Source organism: Hemicordylus capensis, chromosome 2 (genome assembly GCF_027244095.1).
Source record: "Hemicordylus capensis ecotype Gifberg chromosome 2, rHemCap1.1.pri, whole genome shotgun sequence".
Taxonomy (NCBI): Eukaryota; Metazoa; Chordata; class Lepidosauria; order Squamata; family Cordylidae; genus Hemicordylus; species Hemicordylus capensis.
Window position 1 is genome coordinate 182,061,029 of NC_069658.1, and position 12,258 is coordinate 182,073,286.

At 45.6% G+C, this 12,258-nt stretch overlaps 1 protein-coding gene across 3 annotated transcripts in view; it reads right to left on the reverse strand.

Annotated features, from left to right (window-relative positions):
- MRPL4 (mitochondrial ribosomal protein L4) overlaps window positions 1–11,431 on the reverse strand; it is a 57,461-nt gene extending 46,030 nt beyond the window's left edge. For 2 of the 3 annotated variants that reach the window (XM_053289194.1, XM_053289192.1), the window contains exons 1-2: window positions 11,363–11,431; window positions 10,769–10,896 (exon numbers count right to left, since the gene is read on the reverse strand). In XM_053289194.1, coding sequence (XP_053145169.1) covers window positions 10,769–10,873 — 105 coding nt within the window. In that variant the 5' untranslated portion in view covers window positions 10,874–10,896; window positions 11,363–11,431. Of the gene's footprint in view, window positions 1–10,768; window positions 10,897–11,362 lie in introns of those variants that run through there. The other variant, XM_053289195.1, reaches the window with a different exon arrangement.
- Window positions 11,432–12,258: the final 827 nt, after the last annotated feature.

Below are 12,258 nucleotides of genomic sequence, written 5' to 3' on the forward strand. Positions count from 1 at the left end.
AGTTAGTGATGATAGAAAATCGTGCATAACCGAAACTACCCACTAAAGTGGTGATTCTCTTTATTGAGCAGGGGGAGAGCAACTGGCCCTATCCATCCCCAGCACAGCATCCCTCCAGTGGCTGTTTCTGGTGTCTATCTTATGTTTATTTTTAGACTGTGAGCCCTTCGGGGACAGGGAGCCATTTTGTTTATTTCTAGCTATGTAACCCATTTTGGGAACCTTTGTTCAAAAGTGGTATTTATTTATTGTTAATTATATTTTCTGATTTGTATTCCACCCCGAACTCCCATCTTAACATCAAACAAATCAAAAATCAAAACCTTAAAACATTTTTATACCATAGCCAGTTAAAAAGCTTGGGTGAAAAAAATAAGCCTTTAGAGACTTTTAAAAAGTTGTCAGAGATGGGGAGGGTCTTATTTCCGCAGGGAACATAGGAACATAGGAAACTGCCATATACTGAGTCAGACCATTGGTCTATCTAGCTCAGTATTGTCTTCACAGACTGGCAGCAGCTTCTCCAAGGTTGCATTCCAGGCAGCAACAGAGAAGGCCCATCCCTGCATAGCCACCAGACTAGCTGGTGGCAACTGCAAACAAACCTCTCTAGATGATCTCAGTGAGTGGTGGGGCTCACAACGAAGAAGACATTCTCTTAAATACCCAGAATATGACCCATATGTATAAGAACAGCCCTGCTGGATCAGGCCCAAGGCCTATCTAGTCCAGCATCCTCTTTCACACAGTAGCCCACAAGCAGGAGGTAAGGGCATGCCCTCCTTCCTGCTGTTGCTCCCCTGAAATGGGTACTTAGAGGAATCCAGCCTCTAAATCAGGGTTTCTTCACCTTGGGCCCCCAGATGTTGTTGGACTACAACTCCCATCATCCTCAGCCACAAAGGCCATGTCTGGGGATGATGGGGCTTGTAGTCCAACAACATCTAGGGGCCCAAGTTTAAGAAACCCTGCTCTAAATCATATTTGTATTTGTATCCCTGTGATACCTAAACGTATATACAGGAAGGTGGCCTGCATATGGGTGAAATTGCTGTTCATAGAATTACTACATCATAGAATTTATTATGGTGCTTGCAAAATGGAAGTAAGAGAACACTTTGGAATGCTACGAATTTCAGCTTGAGACATGGTTCAGTATTCATTTATGGTAAGCTTGAATCATAGTAAATGTGAATCGGAGGCAGTTCTGCTTTTCTTAGGCATGATGTCATTTTGATACTTTGTACAGAGCCTGCCCCCGACCCTGCTTACACACAGCTGAATCTGCTGTATGCTGTATTCACATAACTTTGCAACCATCTGTCCTCCATGGTTTAAAGGCCATGAGGGTGATTGCTCTTTAGGTTAAAGAAATGCACTAGGAAAATGTCGTAATTGTCTTAAAGCTGAAAATGGGCCTTGTGAGCAGATCAAAAAGGCCAGCTGTGGTTTACAGGGAAGGACCATAGCTCAGTGGAAGAACATCTGCTTTACAGGCAGAAGGAGGTCCCAGTTTCAGTCCCCAGCGTCTCCCAGGTAGGGCTGGGAAGAACTTCTGCCTGAAGCCTTGGAAAGCCACGGGGAGACAGGATAGAGGTCTATAAAATCATGCATGGAGTGGAGAAAGTAGATAGAGAGAAATTCTTCTCCCTCTCACATAACTCTAGAACCAGGGATCATCCCATGAAATTGATTGCCAGGAAATCTAGGACCAACAAACAGAGATACGTTTTCACGCAACACATAATCAACTTGTGGAATTCTCTGCCACAAGATGTAGTGACAGCCAACAACCTGGATGGCTTTAAGTCGGGGTTTGGATAACTTCATGGAAGAGAGGTCTATCAACGGCTACTAGTAGGAGGGCTATAGGCCACCTCCAGCCTCAGAGGCAGGATGCCTCTGAATACCAGTTGCAGGGGAGTAACAGCAGGAGAAAGGACATGTCCTCAACTCCTGCCTGTAGGCTCCCAGTGGCATGTGGTGGGCCACTGTGTGAACAGGATGCTGGACTGGATGAGCCTTGGGCCTGATCCAGCAGGGCTGTTCTTATGTTCTTATGACAGTTCTGAGCTAGATGGACCAATAGTCTATAAGACAGCACATGCATTAAAGACATGAAGATGCACTCACCTCTCAGTCAGAAATTTAACTTCTGTAGACCCTGAGCTGAAGAATGACAACCCCAGAAATGCAGAGGGATTGCCTTTTAACCAGACATCCCGATCCCGAACCCCACCCCCATGGTGGAAACAGAGACAGCAATTTGCCAGGAGCAGAACAAGGAGCAACAAGTAGGGGCTCTCCCGAGTAAGGAAGGGCAGCTGGAAGCAGACGGCATTGTGGGTAGAGCCCTTTCATCCTTCCCAGGCAGAGTCAGGGGGTAGGGGAGGGGCAAGCCAGGTGAGGCTGCGTTGGCCCAGGGAATGAACAGGTGGGCGGGCGGGATGGGAGGGCGGTACTCCAGGCCATAGGGGCATGGACAGAGGTGCCATGTCTCTGAATGTAATTTTTGGGAAGCTAGTGGAGGGGGTGGTCCTAAGGCAAGGGTCTTTTGGTGTGTGTTTTGCAATCTGTATACATACATTGCCTCCATATGGCTTGGCCAGAAGCCCGGGCTTCATCTGTCAAGGCCTTTCCCAAACCCGGCCCCTTCTCCCTTGGCTCTTCAGGGAGAGCTGCAGTTTGCCTCTCCCTGCAACGCCGCTGTGCCTCGTGGGAGGAAATGGCAGCACTGAGCAGAGAGGGAGCTGTTTCCAATTAGGCCTTTCCCCTCCAGCCAGAGACAGAAATTCAGGAAACCTGATCACTCTCTAGCCAGCCTTGACTCAGAGGAGGGGGGGAGGGTTTGTTTCCTGCTCCCCACCCCCACCCCCGCCTAGGCTTGAGAAGGGTAAGCTGACCCCAGTTGCCCAACTAGGGCCAAATGTAGTCAGGCTGAATCTGGCCTGTGCACAGCCAAGGCATTCAGCATATTGCTAAAATTGTATGACTGTCAGCATGGTGTAGTGGCTAGAGTGCCAGACTAGGACTTAGATACCCAAGTTCAAATCCTCATCTAGCCACAAAACTCACTGGGTGACCTGGGGCCATCACGTTCTCTCTCTCAGCCTAACCTACCTTACAGGGTTGTTGTGAGGATAAAATGGTGGGGGGCAGGTATGATGGTCCTCCCCATTTGGATGAAGGACGGGATAAAAATTTAATGGGGGTGGGGTTGGACTTGAAAGGTGTCTCCACTGTGGATGTTTTGGGAAATGGTGTTCTTTAGGGGTATGCAAACCGGCTGGGCCCAGTTTGAAGCCCCTACTGTGCAGTAAAAGGGGGTTTACTCACAGTGGTGGCAGCAGCTGCGGTGGGGGGGACAGCTCCCCAGACCCCTGCCAGCCTCCCCACAAGTCTCAAGGGCTGATCAAGGCCGCCTTCGGCCCGTTTTGGGCCTCTGCACGTGCCTGGAGGCCATTTGTTTGACCTCCATGCATGTGCGCAGGCCATTTGCATGACCCCATTTGCCCCCATCCATGGCAGCAGCATCCACTGTGAATAAATTTTTTAATTAGTTTTAATTGTTTTAATATTGTAACCTAGTTTTCAGGGTTTGGATTGTTCTGATGGTTTAATTGTTTTTTATGATGTTTTAATGGTTAATTGATGTTTATATTTATATTTCTGTTTTAATTGTTATTGGTTTTAACAGTTTCTGTTTTAATTGTAAACCTCCCTGAGCCATTTTGGAGGGGCGGTATAAAAATAGAATGAATAAAATAAATAAATAAATAACCCTTCTAACCCCTTTTTACTGTGCTGTAGGGGCCTTAAGTGGCGCAGTGGGGAAATACTTGACTAACAAGCAGAAGGTTGCCAGTTCGAATCCTCGCTGGTACTATATCGGGCAGCTGCAATATAGGAAGATGCTGAAAGGCATCATCTCATACTGTGCGGGAGGAGGCAATGGTAAACCGCTCTTGTATTCTTCCAAAAGAAAACCACAGGGCTCTGTGGGCGCCAGGAGTCGAAATCGACTTGACGGCACACTTTACCTTTAGGGGCTTTGAACCAGGCCCAAGCCAGTTCAAATTCAAACTGAGCTGGGGGCCTGGTTCTGGGGGAGACATGCTGAGCCAGTCCAGCCCGAATCCGGTTTGGATTCAAACTGAATCAGGAAAACCAGTTTTGTGCACACCCTTAGTGCTCTGAGTGAGTTCAGCTTCAATTTGGTTTCTAACATGAATGTAAAAAAAGAGAAAAGGGAAGGCAAGTACATTAACTAGAATGTTCATTTGCATTACAAATGCCTCTCATTGTTTTCCACATAAGCAAGCAAGGTTCAATGTAAATAAAGCAAGAGAGGTTTGGAGGTGATGCAAGCCTCAGCTGTAAAAATGCCTTGCATTTGTACTGAAGGCTAGTACCAGTTTTGATGTGCATCCCTGCTGCAAGGGTTGCACTGTGAAATTTATCTGGAGCTTTCCCAGACAGCAGGCTTTACCATTGGTTTTTCTGTGAGGCTTCACTTCAAGTTTGAAGTTGCCAAAAAACCAACACCAAAAGTGGATTTTTTTTTTAACCCCAGATATAAACCGGGCTACACTCTAAGGTGCGATGAAAAACCCAAATTATGTGTGAAGTGCTCCCCAATAGCTCATGGGGACTTCGGGGGAAATTTGGCCGATATGTGAATGCAAACCTCCATTCCGGAGGAGATGCAAACTAATAGCTGGGTACGAAAAGCTTCATGACCACTAGCCTCAGCTGTGCTATGGAATGGTTCATTTGTTCTAAATATGCAACTGGGTACACTTTGTGCAGTACAGGAAAAAAAATGTGCCATAGAAAATGAGTTTCTGTGCAGTTAGACTATGAAGTTTAATAAAGAGGTAGGTTGTTTTTAAAGAAGAGAATAGAGGAGAAAGAGAAAAGAAACAAAAACAGAAAATAAAGATGAAGACTGTCTCCTTTCAATCTTCATACCTAATACAAAAAAGCATGTTGGAGTCTTCCCTTATTCCATCCCATTCTTCACAAGGCACCTCCATTTTTCCTCCTCTCTGTCTTTGTGTTTTCTCATTTCTCCCTTCCTTTCTCCCTTCACGTGTTCTTTTCAGGGGTGTATCTAAGGTGGGGCAGGTAGGGCACGTGCCCCGGGCACCACTTGAAGGGGGGCGTCAGTTTTTAATTTTTTTTTTTAATGGCTGCCAAAAACAAAATGGCCACCGCACATGCTCAAATGGCCTCTGTGAGGCCCTAGGCCATGCCAGGCCTTGCAGAGGCCATTTGAGCATGCACGGTAGCCATTTTATTGTCAGTGGCCTTTAAAAAATGTTTTTAAATGGCCACTGCACATGCTCAAATGGTCCCTGTGAGGTCCTAGAGGCCAGCAGGGGGAGGGGGGACCTTTGCAGACCGCCCCCCCCATGGCCTTTAGGAAGCCCCCTGAAGGGGCTACAGGTAAAAACATTTTTTAAAAATTTTAATATGTCACTGTACACATATTCAGTTTGGCACTATGTACAGAGAATCAGGGCTTGTGAATACTGAGCTGAAGCTTATGAGCTAGGATTGTATTCATTTGCTCTTACTTTGCTTCTTGTGATAAGTCAGTTAAATGTGATGAATTAATATTATGGCTATTAATGGTGATTTTGTCTTTGAATCAGTGTGAAATCCTTAGTATTAAGGCCCACTGGGAGTTTCTTCCTCTTTTTCTCTCATTTTAACTGTCTTTCTGGAATACTAGAATATATTCCAAGCAGTGACACAGTTTACTCTGCATATCCTTTAATTATTTTCAGAGTATCTGGGAAAGGCAAATTCTCCATTTATTTTTAAAACTGATGTAATAGTGATGCTACAATGCATAGTAGAGAATTAGACAGGCACTTCTGTTTAGTTTTCCAAGTACACCTCCACATAGTATTTGGGTATTTCATGATCCCCAGCATACTGAAATTTGTAGTTTTCCAGCATTTTTTGGTCTGGCTACGTCCACTGCTAAATAGTTTTTGAAATATTAAAAGATTAACAAGCTTGACTTGTATTTTTGAGCTGATATTATAGTAAAGTTATCTGAAAGATGGGTGTCGGATGTTTGGACAGGGGGCGCAATTTCAGTGTTTGCCCTAGGCGCTATTTTCCCTAGATACGCCTCTGGTTCTTTTCCCTCTCTCTAGTCTCGCTCCCTATCTCTCTCTGTTTTTTTCCTTTCAATTATCATCTCCCCATCCATCTTTCTTTCTGAAAGGACTTTCTGAAGTAAGGGGAACTTTCTGGAGCAGGTTGCACCAGCGCCACTTGCTTGTGCAGTAGGAAACAATGCTCAGAACTCACCGTGTGCTGCAGGAGCCTGCTCGCATGGGTTCCTCTGCATTCAAATGTGGGGAATCATGCATCGCCCCCCCCCCAGTCCTGCAGCACCTATGCAGTCTCCTCTCCCCTCTCCCACAGCAGTAGCCTGGGGCAAGCATTGGGACAAGAAAATGGAAGAGTCCACAAAGCAGCATCCTATGCAACATGATCCTTTTCCAAGGACTGCTCCCTACATCGAGGCTTTGCACACAGTCCGTGAAAGGGTACCCTAATGCAGCTTAGCTTTTGCACAATACGCCCACAGGTCTGCAAAATCTCTGGATGTCAGATTTCTTTCCCCTGGGGGAGCACAGCAGCCTGTACAACTTAAGACTGCTCTCACTCTGAGTTCTGGATGTTTTCAATCCCCTTCCCGTTGGCGCTTGTGCTGAAGGTTGATTTATGCTTCTTGGAATCGCGTAGGACATGGATTCCTGGGAGAGAACATTTCTGCAGCCAAAAGAGGCAGATGGAGGAAGAACCGGAGACCTTCCCTTGATATGCCTGACCCACAGAAGTTATGCGGGTATCTCTTTAAACTGGAGATACTAGGGGCACTGCCGGCAGACAGGCATGACATTTTCAAAGAGATGTCCCTGGCATTGGTAAGAAAGGATAGTCTGGTGGAGGAGTGGGGAGAGAAGCCTATCTGTTGTTCATTCTGAAAATACTTTGAATGCCAAGGGTTTTGGCTGCAGTGTTGTAGTGAGGGGAAATGCACACTCTTCAATGAAGTCTGTCTGTCCTTTGGAGCCACAGATGTGTTCATATGAATATGCATTCCTCCATCACTCTACCCCAAAATTCAAAACCTTTCCAAATATTTGGGAAATTGTTGCAGGGGCAGAGGTTGGTGGACACATGTAACATGGCCCCCAGTGATGTCACAGGCTCCAAGCCAATGGTCACCACAACAGATATATGATGTCTGTATCATTTCAAGCAAACTTTAGTTTTTAAAAAATGAACATTCATTTAGAAACTGCTTCACATCCATTGTCTTATAAGCCTTACAACAACCCTGGATGGTGGGCCAATATTATTATCATCTCCCTGTTGCAGATAGGAGGGAGAGAGGCTGAGAGAGAGTGGCTTGGATAAAAACAGATATTTATATACCGCTTTTTTAAAAATGAAAGTTCCCAAAGAGGTTTACATAGAGAATGAATGAATGAATGAATGAATGAATGAAAATACATTCCGCAAAGGGCTCACAATCTAAAAAGAAACATAAGATAGACACCAGCAACAGCCACTGGACGGATGCTGTCCTGGGGATGGATAGGGCCAGTTGCTCTCCCATGCTCAATAAGGAGAATCACCACTTTTAAAAAGTGCTTCTTTGCTCAGTTAGCAGGCTTGCCTAAGACCACTAGTTCAGGCCAGGGGTGGCTAACCTGAGGCTCTCCAGCTGTTTATTGGAGAAGATGAGAGTTGCAGTCCAACAACAGCTGGAGAGCCTCAGGTTGGCCACCCTTGACCTAGGAGGTTCATGGTAGAGGCTAGATATGAACCCAGAATTCCTTCCTTCATAACTCAGTTGCTTAGCATAGCCACTATGTAACATCTGCTTTCTAGGGCTCCTTTCCAAGGGTTAAAGGACTTGAGGCATACCTGATGTTTGTATTTGTAATTAAAAGCAACAATTATGGGATAAAGGGGAGATGGCCTGTGTAGAAGCAGCAGCAGCAGCACTGAGGGGAGGTCTTTTTCATCTGTTCCCCCCAGTCAAACTCTCACAGATACAGCCCCATGTAGTTAGCCTCACTGGAATAAAAGACAGCAACTCCAAAACAGCTGCTTGGGGTGGGGGTCTGGTTGAAGAAACAGTGCAGGGAGGAGGAAATACTCAACTCCCCTTCTCCAGTGTCATGGCCTGGATCCAGCTCAGTCCTTCTGCAGCTGCTTTTAAATTTTCCTCTGTTTTGTTTTTAAGGCAAGAGAGCCAATCTCTGCACAAGCTTCCCAGGCAGCAGGTTTTTCTGCGGGATTAAGAAGGGTGAAGTACTGCGAGTTATGGATATTTTGAATTTGCCCCCCAAAATCGATGCAAAAAGTGGATTTTTTTTACCCCAGACATAAATCAGGCAAAGCTCCAATGCACAATGAAAAACCCGAATTGTGTATGGAGTGCTCCCTGATAGTTCACAGGGACTTCAGCTTAAAGCTGGATGATATATGAATACACACTTGCCCTTCCATGGTTAAGCAAAGTAAAATCGCCATCTCAGAATGGCTGATCAAGTGTAGTTTGGCCCTCAGGAAGACCCTAGCAGAGGCGTATCTAGGGAAAACAGCACCTAGGGCAAGCACTGAAATTGCGCCCCCCCCCAATATCTGACACCCATCTTTCAGATAACTTCACCATAATATCAGCTCAAAAATACAAGTCAAGCTCGTTAATCTTTTAATTAACAAATTATTGCACTACCTGAAAATTATAACGGCACCTTCCTTGCTTTCACTGATGCAAATTGCTGAGGCAGCACAGATACAGCCTTCTTCAGAAAGCAGGAATCACACCTATCAGCTATTCAGAGAGGTACAGGAGACTGGATGTAGTCCTTACATTCCCTGATCAGCATGTTTATTGCATTCCAAATCCAGCAGTGTGTATTAGCAACCCCCCTGCCTCCGCAGCTGCTATCTGCCAGCAAGCAACAACATTCACATTTTTTATATCGCGCAGGAGCGCACCTTGGGATTGGTGTTTTTGTCTGAAAGAGTTTTCAGTCATGTGCACTGTTCCCTCTGATGTGTACGAGCCCCATCTACATCACCTCTAAGGCGTGTGCATGTGCTCACAAGTTTTAGATCCCACTCAGGTTGAATCAGGAAGGCTCTATTCTGAATGCTTGTGTGCACACACTGCCTTGATACTCCTGCCCAGAACAAAACTCATTCTGCACTCAGATGGGGTGAAAAATTAGAGAGAACACTGGTCATGTGTTATCTTATCATATGAATAATAAACACTCTACCATATTCAACTAGCAATGTAGGAAGTACACTGTTTTGCCTTTGTATAAGTGTTCCTTATAACTGAAGTTTTCTTACTGCATTGAAGAAATTTATATCCAAGTATTACCCACAAATCACACACAAATCCACAAATTAGCTTACTTGTGCCTCAGACGTTCACATGGCCACCATCTTGAATTGGAGTGCATGATATCAACACACACCACACCCTTTGGGCATCCCTATCAGTTAGGCGGTTCACAAGTTAGCCCACTTACACCTCAAAAGTTTACACGTCCGCCATCTTGGATCGGGGTAGATGACATCACCACAAACTATGCCGTTGAGGTGTCCCTATGTGTCCCTACAACTGTACCCAATTTTGTTCATTTTGGTCCAGGCGTTGCAAAGTTGATAGGGGGAAACACACGGACACACACACAGAATGCCAGGTGATCTCATAGGCCTACTGGAAAGTAGGCTAATAAACACTAGTAAGTTGTAATAATAAACACTAGTAAGCCTGTAAGCCTAATAAACACTAGTAAGCCTGTTGTTGACTGGGCAAAGTAATTTGGCGTACATTATTTATTTATTTATTTATTTATCTTTTTTTTAACCGCCTGATATGCATATCTCTAGGTGGTGTATGAAATTTAAAATATTTAAAAGTCACAAATTAAAATACATGACAATAAAAACAATATAATAAAATTATTAAAACAAGTTTTTAAAATTATTACAATTTTAATAATTAGATTTATAATAACTAGATTAGATTTATAAAAAAGTTCAAGAAATTAAATATGTCATATAATTTTTATTAATGTGCTTGCAAAAGGGAACTAAAAGAACAGTTTGAAATTGATAAGTTTCCAACTTTAAACATTATTCATTTTATTGAATAACTAGTGTTTTCAGGCCCGTTAAATAACGGGTGCTAGTAAGTGCTCCGGGCCCACCCCCACTCCCACTTGCCCTCCCCCCTCCCCCCTGCCCAGAAGTCTCTTCTACCTTTTATTCGCTCCCTGCGGCGGGCCCCAGCTTTCCCCGCGGCAGGGCCGGTTCCGCCGCAGCCGCCTCTGCCCTCCCTGGTCCCCGCTTCTCCTTCGTTCTGGGAGACCCCGGCCCCCTGAGTGCGGCCACCAGCGGGCCCAGTCCTTTCCTGTCCGTCCTGCCGCCCCGCTGCGGCCCCCACCCCCGCTTGCCGAGGCCGCGGCTTCACCGCCGCCTCGGCCGCACTTCCGCGGCAGCAGCCCTGTCCGTCCCGCCGCGGCCCCCACCCCCGCTTGCCGAGGCCGCGGCTTCGCTGCCGCCTCGGCCACACTGCCGCGGCAGTGGCCACTGCCATGGAGCCAGTCGCCCCGCTGCCGCCTCACCCGCACTCCCGCCGCCAGTTGCCCCGCCGCGGCCACCGCCACCTCTGGCTGTGGCCGCGGCTCCGCCGCCGCCGCCGCCTTACCTGCACTCTCCTTCCGGCGTGGGTGGCGGCCACTTCTCCTTCTCCCGGCCCCAACATGGCTGCTGGGTGCTGGCGTTTGCGGCTGCCTTGCTCTGTTCTGGGCATGCGGACGGACACCAAGCATTTTACTAGAGAGGATTATCATATATGGTAAATTTGAATCATAGTAAATTTGAATCTGAGAAAGATCTTCTGCTTCTCTGGGCACTATGTCATTTTAGAATTATTTCTGATTATGGAGTGTTAATCTATTGAGAACAATAGCAGTTAAAATATGATTATATCCCTAATTTCTTCTAAAAAAAAAAATCAATCAATCAATCAATTAATTAATTAAACCTTTCCCCCAGCATATTCCGGTATAGTGCATTCAGCTAATGTAAGTGGCAGGATTGTTCATGCAAAATTTGGTATCTGTAGGTATTGAGAAATATAACTGTACTAGCCGACCCTGCACAGAGCATCTGTGTGCTCTTTGGGGCTGGCGGTTACCTCTCCCCCGCCACCTTCTGCCCCAGTCTCCACTTCCAGGCCCAGCCGCCTCTCCTCCCCACTGCCACTTCTGCCCCCCCTTTCTCCCCCCTCGGGGCTTGCCTCCGCGACTGGGCCCGACAGTGCCTCTGACTTCTGTGGCCAGGCCTGCTGCCGCCGCAGCGACCAATCCTCCTGGGTGTGCCTCAGCCAATCAGGCCCTTCGGCCGCCCAGCCAATCAGCTGGGCGCTAGGACGCACATTCCAAGGCACATCCAGGAGAATTATATATATAGATTTCAAACCAACCAATCAACCAACCAACCAATTCTTCAAGATATATAATAGATGGACTAGGTTACTTAAAATACAGTTCTAGTTGAAGAGGAAGCTGGCTTCCAGGAGGTTAAATTGAAATATCTGTTTTGTTCAAATTAACCATCTTATAATTATACTAATCTGCAATTCTAAACACACTTACCTACAGTATTAGGGAGTGTAAGTCCCATTGAACTCAGATGAGCTTAGTTTTGAATAAATGCACTTAAGATTGCTCTGTTAAAGCAGAAACCTGTTTTTTTTGTGTGTGTTTTTGGCCTTCTTTGTTCCTCATATCTGTTTCCTTCTTATCAATTAGAACCACTTATGACAAAAATTGAAGGTGACTCCTATAAACAAACATTTGCTGTTTTTAGCTAGGAAATTGTACAAATACAATGGTACAAGTTTATATTAATTTTGATGGTTAACTTGTGAGTTCATCAGTCACTGCTAAAGGCAAGGGTATATAAGTTTTTATCCGTACCAGATACAAAAGACATCTGAATTATAAGGAATTGTTTTTAGTACCTCCTGCCCCACGGGGGGGGGGCTGCTACAATCAACGTCATAATTCTCTCTCACACACACCACCCTTTTGTTACTACCAAGATGTTCGTCTGATATATAATTTATCCTCTTCTTATCAATACATTTTGCTAAATGCAGCTGATGCCTTGCCTTTGTTCTATTCCTCCCAA